The following is a 10,145-nucleotide window of genomic DNA, read 5'->3' as shown; positions in this document are numbered from 1 at the left end:
ATGGGATGAGAAAGTGTAATAAGTAACGTTTTATTTTTTCCCGTTTTCCAAAATTCATGATCACTCATCAGGAGAATCTGATAAAAATCAGGAGAGCAGAATGCAACACATCAAATTGGGAGGGTTGGAATGTCTGTTAAAATGCCTATCACCTCAACACAGTTTTCTACTTTATTAATTTATTCTCCGAAATCGTCCCAAATATGTTGTTATTTTTAGAACCTTTGGATCGAAAATTCACTTGATTTGCTTTGAAAGACGGAAAAAGAGGTCATACCTTGATCCACAACTGAACAGTGAAGGGGAATAGGTTCCATACCAAGTTGATGTCACAAATTAATTTGCATGGCTGTTTTTGAAAGAACCAGCAAAATGCAAGGCAGTCTATGACATCAACCCAGTATTAAACCCAACCCTCTTCATTGGGTACTGTTTCTTACAGATAAAAAAAAAATTGGGACAAAAATTTCTAAAATTATTTTTATTATTTTTTAATAATACTATTCACAACACTTTTTACATAATGAAAGCAACTGCAAACAAAGTTTAAAAATGTCATTACAACAAGTAATGCACATTTGTATTTTAAACGAGATTCCAGCTCCTTGACGTAACATGTAAAAATAAAGCACTGATTGATATAATTAATGAAGAGAAACTAAAATTCGACAAGTTCTAAGAAGGATATTGACAATACACAATCCAATACCAATAAAACTACATAAAATGAATCCCTTTTCTATGCTATAAAGCAAAGTTCTCTGCTTTTTTCATAAATAAATAACAATGATTGTATCATATTGACACTACAATAGCAAAACCTGAACAAATCCTATTGTTACTTTGTACAAAATTTGCTGATTGATAAATAACATCTCTGTTCTTTTAAAATGGAAATGTCACATCTTATAATCAATTTAACTATAAAGCTGTATGCACCTAACACAAAAGAAACGTACAAATTACAACGTCTGGCGTCAAACACTTACTAGTCAAATTAATATCTTTTCAATGAAACAGCAATGCCCCTCTTTCTCGATTTGAACATAAAACTCTTCTAGACTAAGGCAAAAGACCATATTATATAAATTCCCCTGAAAAAGGTTCTCATTCATTTCACAATCATTTTACAAAAAGCACAATTTTACTTTCGAAATTCCCCTACTAATTTCACTGACCCTCTTACTATTAGTATAGTCTGGGTCTATTTCCTCTTTTTTGCCAAAATAATTAAATGTTCCTTCCATCACGTCATGAAAATATGTAAAACGGTAATCTGTAGGATCACCAGATTTACATACAAGGCTTCAAAAATGTGTTAATTAACGTGATAAATTAATTTACGGAATGCTATCTTTAACCACAATTCTGCTATCTTGCATTGAGTGACATGAGAACCTCTAGGCAAGCTTTGTAACAGAAAATGTACTGGTCCTGAAAGAGAGTCATATGTTAATTAATGCAACAACATGTCCCTTCCCCACCCCACAAATGAAGAAGATATAGCACACAGCACAATGGTTAGTAAAGTATAAACACAGCAATAAGCTGTTCCTATCCCAGTAGCCTTGCTTAGAAATCATTTCATTTAAACTGGTGAGTAACGGTTCAACGTGTCATGTCAAGTAGATTTCTGAAATCAGCCAATCATGATGTTGATCATCGTTGACCAAAGTTGAAGACTATCTCTGAAACGTCTATTCCATTCAATAAGATGGCATCAGTTCAACCACATAAATCAATATTATTTTTTTTCTAGTCTTGAAAAGCTGGGGCCTGTTTATTGGCCTGAAAAGCCATTTGAAAACTTGTCACGCCCTTGTTTCAAAACGATGGTCTTCAATGTTTTCAAGTTTACTACAAGCAAAATGATTGTAAAAATTGACTAAAAACATCTCCCTTCTGAAGATACAGAGGGAATTGTGACACCCGAAAAATTATGTGACTTAAGAGAAATGGGCTTCGGGTGACAAATGGTTTGAAGCAAATTTAATTTTGCTGATCATCTAATGCACTTACGCCAACTCGCTCAGATTATCTGGAAGTCTCCCATAAAATGACTGAACCTTTTAAAGACTTTGCTCCATTGTAGGCTCAAATTGCATTCCCAAGTTAAAAAAAAAATCCGATTTTTAAAACTTGTTTCAGTGTTTCTTAATGCATTTCTACATTACAGAGGGTGCGTTTTTTTTTTGGAAATCCAAAAACGGATTTTTGTGATCTCCAATCAATGGATTCTTCAGCGTAAAAAGAACGCAAAATCCGATAAAGGATTATTTTCCATGACAACGCAAACAAACAAACCCAGAGTAGCGTGCAATTTGAAAAACAAAAAAAGGTAGCGCTTTACTGGTTTGTCTTGGAGAAATTCTTCAATGAAAATGCCACCAGAAAAAAATACCGATTGATGAAAACATGCGTTCTAAGGTACAAATCGATTACAGAGAGTATTTTTAGCTGTAGGAAAGGTGCTAACAATATTATTGCTGTCAAACACTTTTAGTGTAATTTCTGGTGTGAATTTGCAGGAAACCAAACTATTTTCGGCCTATTCGTGTCTTTGACCGCACTGTAAAATGGCGCAAGAAAAACATTTGGGCTTAACTGTCATGTACGGTAGCTATTGTGTATCATTTTTTCATGGAAAACCGCTTGTCAATAGTACTTTTTCCAAATCCTTTCCCAAAAAAACGCTGAAGTGGTGAATCTCAAAAATCCGGATTTAGATTTGATCCGAAGTATCCTCCTCGAGTGTGGATACTTTGGATTCATGATCCGTTTTTGGATTTCGCCAAAAAAAACGCAAAATCCGTTTTTGGATTCAAGAATCCTTTTTCGGAATTTCCCAAAAAAACGTACCCTGAGTTTCAAACACACGTTGATAAAACTTAACAAAATGGCTTTCTTTATCTCCGTTTGTTATCACGGCCATCTAACCGATTGCTTGATTGGATCTCCGTTTACAAAAAATCAAAATTCTTGACATAAGTGTCCTCTTTTCCCACAAAATTTTGGTATATTTTTCTTGTATTTTGAAGGAGCTATGCGCTGTAGGATGGGTGGGTACGGGTTTTTTGTGGGGGGGGGGGGGGGGATGGAGTGGGTAGGCTGATTGTGGGAGGGGGGTTGGGGAGGCCGGATGAAAATAAAATCTCAAGATTTTAGATCTCCAGAGGTTGGTATCTCTCTCTGCTGATGTTGCATAATGCTGAACAATGTGCCAATGGCTTTTCGCTCAGTAGAGATTTAAGACAAGTACAACAATTCCAAGTTAGCAATAATAATTACTAATAGTGATCACCATCACTCACTTTTGTTTGAATCATGCCCTGACGCTGCTCACGAAGATCCCTAATAATCTTGTTCACATCAAACTGTCAAACGAAAAGGAGTATTCAAAGTAATGGTAATACAAATGATTCTTAGGTCTCAATTTACAAGCAGAGAAAAAAACTTCTTGTTTCAAATGGACGTTATGAGATATGCTGAAAGGTTATCAAGAGGAATAGGTGCACTTAGGTTGGTCTTTGGGTGCTTTACACATGCCATATTTGGGACTGCTGGAGGAACTTTGACATACTTGCTATTAATTAACAGAATTTGGATCAAATTGTAACTTGGGGAGGATGGTATTAAAATACTGGATGTGAGAAGAAAACTGGAGTAGCCAGAGAAAAACGACATCCAGCCAATGAAACAAAGTAAGGTCACACTAGGAAATGGCAAGTTCTCCACTACACAACCCCCTTTCGCCCACATCACTTAAGAAATGTTTCTTGTATGTTTGATTTGTTGATGAAGACTCAATTGTAGTTAAACAGTCTTATTTTATACACGACTTTCAATGGGCTTCCTTCCAATCTAGTTGTAAGATTCTTTGTTAACAATGTACCATCACAAAATAGCATGATCGCAAAAAAAAAAAAGCCACACTTGTGCAAATACAGTGCCATTCCTATTAGTGCTGAGGTTGTCATTGCCAAGGCGACCTAATAATAGGGCATGTTTTAATGAATATGAAGTCCAATGCCTTGAAGATTGCACACGTGGCACAAGAACAGTGCCAGTAACATCACACCAAAACAGTCCACCAAGCCACAGCAGTATGACTGTTCTACTCTTTAAACAGTTTTAAAGTACAGGGAAGAAAAGTAAAATCACACACCGGTAAATCTCTTTCCATGAGAGCCAACGCCACATCGATGGTAATAAGAGCTCCTGTTCGACCAATCCCAGCACTGAGTGAGAAAAAACAAAGAACAGATTTAAGATGCTATTTTAGGGTATTTCAACTCACTGACCCCTGAGAGAGACACTTACCGTACTCTGTCTCTCTCTTACTCTGTCCAACGCCAGACAATTAAATTTTTACTCATCATTGGGATAGGGGGGAGGGGAGGGGAGGGGGCATCCTAGGGCGTTTGAGATATGAATGGGTTAAGGAGTCTTGAGGATATATTTATTTCGTCACCAGTTTTGAACTTGAAAATGTTAAAATTGGTATTTCCTATTACAGTGCAACGCGCCTTACCGTGGCCACCCAACAAACTTTCATAATTATTATTTGACAAATACGTGTAAATATGTCAACTCAACAACCCATGTAACGGTGTTCAACTTACAACCGTACGAACTTTGCAAGGAAGCGTCAGTCAAATTCGCACACCCTTATTGGCGGACAAAAAACTTAGGTGGCCATGGTAAGGCACGTCACAACCCCTTTATCTTGTCAAGTTGCTGTTACTGTGTGTGTTACAGTAACTTGATAATGGATCATCTTCTTGTCCATCTTGTCCTTTCCGGTCTATTCATACTCTCTTTGCCTTTGTTGCGTTTCTTTAACGCTATTCTACGGTTTTTATACAAAAATTTGGTTTTATCAACGGAGTTGATAATGTAAATTGGCCACCGTACAGAGATTCTAAAAGCTGACGTTTCGAGCGTTAGCCCTTCGTCAGAGCGAATCGAGGGATTATGGGTTACGTGTAGTTTTTATAGTAGAGTAGGAGCTACGCTATTGGTGGTAACATGGCAACGTGAAAAATAGGAATATATTAGTAAAATGAAAAGCGTTCGTTAATACCGTGAGGATTAAGGGTGCCGATTTGAAAGATGAATTTTTGTTCCAGATTCTTGCGGCTTTCCGTCGTACCTAGATGTAGGGAAAGGCCGCAGATAGCCATGTGTTTTTTGGAGTGGTTAGGCAGATTGAAATGGCGAGCGACTGGCTTGGATGCATCCTTGTCATTCTTCTCAACATCGCGAAGGTGTTCGCGGAATCGGTCACCTAGTCGTCTACCTGTCTCACCAATGTATAATTTATTGCATAACGTGCAGGTTATGCAATAAATGACATTTGCGGAGGTACATGTGAAACGATCGGTGATCTTAACAGATCGCTTAGGTCCCGATATCTTGCTAGTGTTAACAATGAAAGGACAAGTTTTGCATCGTGAGCGCGCGCATTTGAAAGTGCCGGGTTGCTCGTTAGTTTTGAGCGCGCTTCTAACTAAAAAGTTGCCTACGTTTTTGTCGCGTTTGAATGAAATAAGTGGAGGTTGCGAAAAGATTCTACCAGTCTCGGGATCATTTTGGAGTAATTTAAAATTACTAAGAATGATGCTTTTGACTGCGTGATTATGAGGATGGAAAGTGAGGGTGAATGGAATTCTGTCATTCTTATCTTTTTGTGACGTTTGTAGTGATGACTGTCGATCAAATTGTTGGGCGCGATGATGGCCCGCTTTGACCACAGAGGCAGGATAGCCACGTTTTTCGAAGAACTGGCACAGTTTTTAGTTCAGTGTTTCATGCTATTCCATGGGAATTTGCCCACTAACATTACACTACATTTATAGCCTGCACGTTCAGTGCAGCAATATTAATGTACATTTGTACATGTGTAAAAACACCGTGGCAAATACTTTGTTTACCTGCAATGGACAACTACAGGTTCTGGGCCCTCAGCAAGAAGCCGCAAAAAGCGCACAAACTCGATCAGCTCCACAGCTGACTATAAAACAATGACATAAAAAAATCATAAGGAACGCCCTGACTAAGGCACTTAGTGGCTACCAGTGCAAAAGTGCCTCTTTCGCTACTTAGTCGAGCGTGATTAGAAGGCTGGCACAAGAAAAAATGCCAGCACAAAATCTGGATTCTAGGAGGAGCTGGCTTGCATCCAGATTTTGCCCAGCCATTTGTTGTTGTGCCTGTCGACCAACTAAGCAGCAAAAGAGGGACTGCTTATAGTCTAGTACAAAAGAAGTGCTTGGTATAACAAAAAAGCACTAGAAAATATGCAGATTTTAGATATTAATTTTTAAATCCCTCCCTTTATTGGTGGCTAAGTCAAAATGCCAACACTGTCGGAAATAGGATCAATTATATATCCAATTTAAATTTAGTACTCATTGTTAGGCTCATTATTAAGGTTTGCTGATGTTTGGCGAAATTCTTAATAGTTTCTGTAATTGGATTTCCATCGGGTCTTGATCCAATCAATCATATCATGTTAATCTAGGGTGTGCCAGAACAATAGAATCTTTGAGCTTTGAAATATTATATAGATGTTTTTTGGATTAGTTTTTTTGGAGTGATTTCGATCTACTAGTGAGAATCTCTGAGGACTTCTATACTTTGGAAATTAAAGGACAAGAGTTGAACTGTGACAGTGTGGGCTATCTATTCCTATTCCCCATAACACTAAATCCAATTAAGAAAAGTTAAGCAATAAAAAATACATAATCTTTTAGTTTTAAGTCCTCTAAATTAGGAAATAATGAGCAATTTTCAATGAATTCATGTGAATAGCAATGCAATTTTGATGATGAGGCTCCTCGACCCTGTAGCCAGTAAATGGGCTCTCCATTGTTATCTATAGATGTTCTGAATAGTGTGTAGTCAAAAGTTAAGGGATTTTGGCTTCCTGGAAGTGCTTTTCCCATGCATATCTTTCTCGTACCAAACTACGGGTGTCTGTATGCAAGATAGGCATGATCGTAGAAACCAATCATTATGTGCGATGGATCATTTTTTTATTTATTTGAAATACCTGTTAACAATATCATTGTTCTTACATGTTGGCAGTATGCGCTTTAAAGAACAATAAATGTCATTTTGCTCACAACCATGTTGCATGTCTTGTTCTATATTATTATATTGCGAGCAATTGTCAGACGAAATGGGGCACTCCGATTGACAGCTTTTCAGTCGGGATTTTACAGTACGGATGATTACCATGGAAATGGTCCATTTCCATATTTTTTCTCTCTCCCTGGAAATTCAAGTTGATTGAAACACAAAGTTTTCAAAAAGTGGAATTTAATTTTTTCATCACAACAGTACGATTATAGCAAGCCTGACGGAAGACAAAGATAACAAATATTTACCAAGCGGAGAAGTGTCTGAGTGCTCAAAGAAACGATGCCATATAATCAACAACTTACTATTAACTAACCCCACTTGCTTGGGATTGTACTGGGGAATATTGACCCTTGGTCACTTTTGCAGACCTCGCTGCGCCACGACTTCGGGCCAATATTTCCCACTACGGCCCTCACGCTCGGTTAGTAAGACGTTAATAATGGAAGGAATAAAGTAACCTACCTTAGGAACACCATGGTCTGGCCACACTGTAAAATTTATTTGGAACACTGTCCTGGCATTGCCAGTCTGGATACAAAAGAAGAGAAACTGGTTCTCGTCACCATCTCCCACACAATGCTACAAGCGGTTGTTGTTGTTTTTTTTTTAACGAAAACTAGAGCTGCTGTAGCTTTGTTTAATCATGAGCAAGAAGGAAGCCCCAGTGAATCTCAGGTGGCTGCATGGTTGGTTCAAATGCACATCACAGGTCAAAGGTATGGGGCACTGCCTTGCATATCCTGGAGCAACCTTCTCTAAGGTTCAGCCTCACAGGTGGTTCTTAAGACACTCTTTGGGCTAACAGAAAGAGTTGGGTTGGTAACGACAACCCGTTATCTGTGTTTTGTGCCAACAGCTCAAGCAACCTTTTGGTTTTTTAGTTCTTTTTCCTAATTGAAACTTGCTTTCACTTCGCTGGGATAAACAAAATAAACCACCTTAAAATGGTAAGAAAAACATTTCAGGAGTTTGACCTTTGCATTGCAACAAGACTACATGATAGGAGCTCTGAAAATATTATCAGACCGAAACATTAACAATAGAAATTACAGAAGATCTTTACCTGTGCATTGCTGATTTCAAATTCTCTTTCAATAAAGGAACCAAAATCTTCTTTTCTTTTGAGGTTAACTGCCAAACTGTAACACGAAAACAGAGCATCCCAATGATTATAGTTATAATATCTTTTTTAACCTCACCAGATAACAAAGGGGATACTTTGTTACTAACCTTCCTGAAAAAACCAAAGGTTGATCTTCGGGCCAATATCTGTGGCACTTGACCTAAAAGCAATAAAATAATAATAAAAACATTTGTGTTGATGCCAAATAAAAAGTCAAACAAGCCCTTTATCATCAAAAATAAGTTGTATTTATTTACAACTGGTTCACCTTTCCTCCCTCTCGTTCCAGGGTTACCATTGCAATAACCACAACCTCTTGCTCCCAGACCATTTTCCAGAAATCTTGTGTGGTATTCGGAAGAGGTCCCTGAAAACAAGTTAATTAAGCCAAACCTCAAATTAAAAAGTCTAAAACAGGAAAGTCATGTGATTAAAAGAGCTGACAGAAGCAATTTTTCCAATCGTCTGCTTACATGGTATTTGCTGCAACTTGACAATTTGTGTACAATTAGCCTGAAGAGAAATCCTGGCTTGAATGGAAACCGATGACCACTGCCCTATAACCGAGTTAACATGCCCTCTGCAACTAACCAGCACGACCCCATAGTCACAGATTCAAATCCTAATCAAGCCAAGATTTTTTCAGGCATTGCAACTTCTCAAAATGCTACAATAACTGCCATGGCCTTTCTCTAAACATGCTTTTGATATATACCTGAGTAGCAATGTAGTGGTAGATGTCATCCCCAACTGGAATCTGAAGATAAATGAACAAAAAAACAAATTTTTGAACACAAGAAACACTAGTACTTGTGAGACAACAAAGCAAGTCATTTCCTTATCTTTGTAAATTTCACAGAACTAATAACTTAATTTGATCTTACATACAGCTGTACCAAGATTAGACAAGGTTCACTTCCTCTCCAGAATTTATTCGGGCATTTATTTCTTGTTAGCACTGTAACGAGGTTTCAACAGTTGCAGGCACTTTTGTAAAACAGAGTTCAGCCAGAGCTTGCGTTTTTACTGATCATGGTGTATAAGGCCATTCACTGCGATTGTCAAAAACAGTGTATTTGGGCAGGAGGGTGGGGGGGGGGGGGGGGGGGGGGGCATCAAAGGAGAAAACCATTATGTACTTGAAGACTCTCTTCTTGAAAGCTCGGCAAGTAAAAATGATTGTTGAAAAATGTGAGAAACTGGAGACTGCATTTAAACAATCAGCCCTTGATGCCTGATTGAACAACTACATGTACCTTGATATGGTTTGCATTGATGTAATCGTCACTGCCATCTCCGCTGAGCTTAACTCTTGTTTTTTCAACTGCAACAAAAGATGGTTACTTATACTTTCAAGTATCTTAAGAGCAACAGAAAGAGGGTTTGCATCATGTTTACATGAAATGGCAGGTGGCAGCAAGGTTTTTTACTTTTGCCCTAACTTAACTATGAGCCTCACATTTTCTGTTTGCTTTGAATGTGATGAGGCTAAATCTTCACTATCACTATAAATTAAAACTGGAGAACCAAATAAGATAGAGCGTAAGCATTATTGGAAGGCCACTTGGCCAACAATAAATCGACTCAAATGCACCCACCAAACTGTTACAAGATTGGGTGTTGTAATACAATATTACGTTTGTGAATCATATTTTACTCATGCACTGTTCACATTTTTAAAGTCAACTTGACCAAAACATTTGCAGTACATACTATACACAGATCACACAGGGTTTTAAACATGAAGACACACTATAAAAGGTGTGCATGGTGCCTTTAGCCTATGTGGATGATTTGCCAATCAAGCGTGAATGCAACTAGGGCTGTGATAATTCGTGCAATAAAAAAGCCCCTAATGGCAATGTCTACAAAATAA

The 10,145-nt window shown here is 37.9% G+C and overlaps 1 protein-coding gene across 4 annotated transcripts in view; it reads right to left on the bottom strand.

Moving 5' to 3' along the window:
* Positions 1-469: 469 nt before the first annotated feature.
* LOC138008059 (tyrosine-protein phosphatase non-receptor type 13-like) overlaps positions 470-10,145 on the bottom strand; it is a 95,959-nt gene continuing 86,283 nt past the window's right edge. For all 4 annotated transcript variants that reach the window (XM_068855247.1, XM_068855244.1, XM_068855246.1 and 1 more), the window contains exons 46-55: positions 9,526-9,593; positions 8,985-9,026; positions 8,538-8,636; positions 8,377-8,429; positions 8,210-8,285; positions 7,609-7,674; positions 5,934-6,013; positions 4,166-4,238; positions 3,312-3,374; positions 470-1,434 (exon numbers count right to left, since the gene is read on the bottom strand). In XM_068855247.1, the coding sequence (XP_068711348.1) occupies positions 1,372-1,434; positions 3,312-3,374; positions 4,166-4,238; positions 5,934-6,013; positions 7,609-7,674; positions 8,210-8,285; positions 8,377-8,429; positions 8,538-8,636; positions 8,985-9,026; positions 9,526-9,593 (683 nt within the window). In that variant the 3' untranslated portion in view covers positions 470-1,371. The remainder of the gene's footprint in view (positions 1,435-3,311; positions 3,375-4,165; positions 4,239-5,933; positions 6,014-7,608; positions 7,675-8,209; positions 8,286-8,376; positions 8,430-8,537; positions 8,637-8,984; positions 9,027-9,525; positions 9,594-10,145) is intronic.

This window comes from Montipora foliosa, chromosome 6, assembly GCF_036669935.1.
Source record: "Montipora foliosa isolate CH-2021 chromosome 6, ASM3666993v2, whole genome shotgun sequence".
Taxonomy (NCBI): domain Eukaryota; kingdom Metazoa; phylum Cnidaria; class Anthozoa; order Scleractinia; family Acroporidae; genus Montipora; species Montipora foliosa.
The sequence above is the reverse complement of the archived record's forward strand: the minus strand, read 5'-3'. Positions and strand labels throughout refer to the sequence as shown.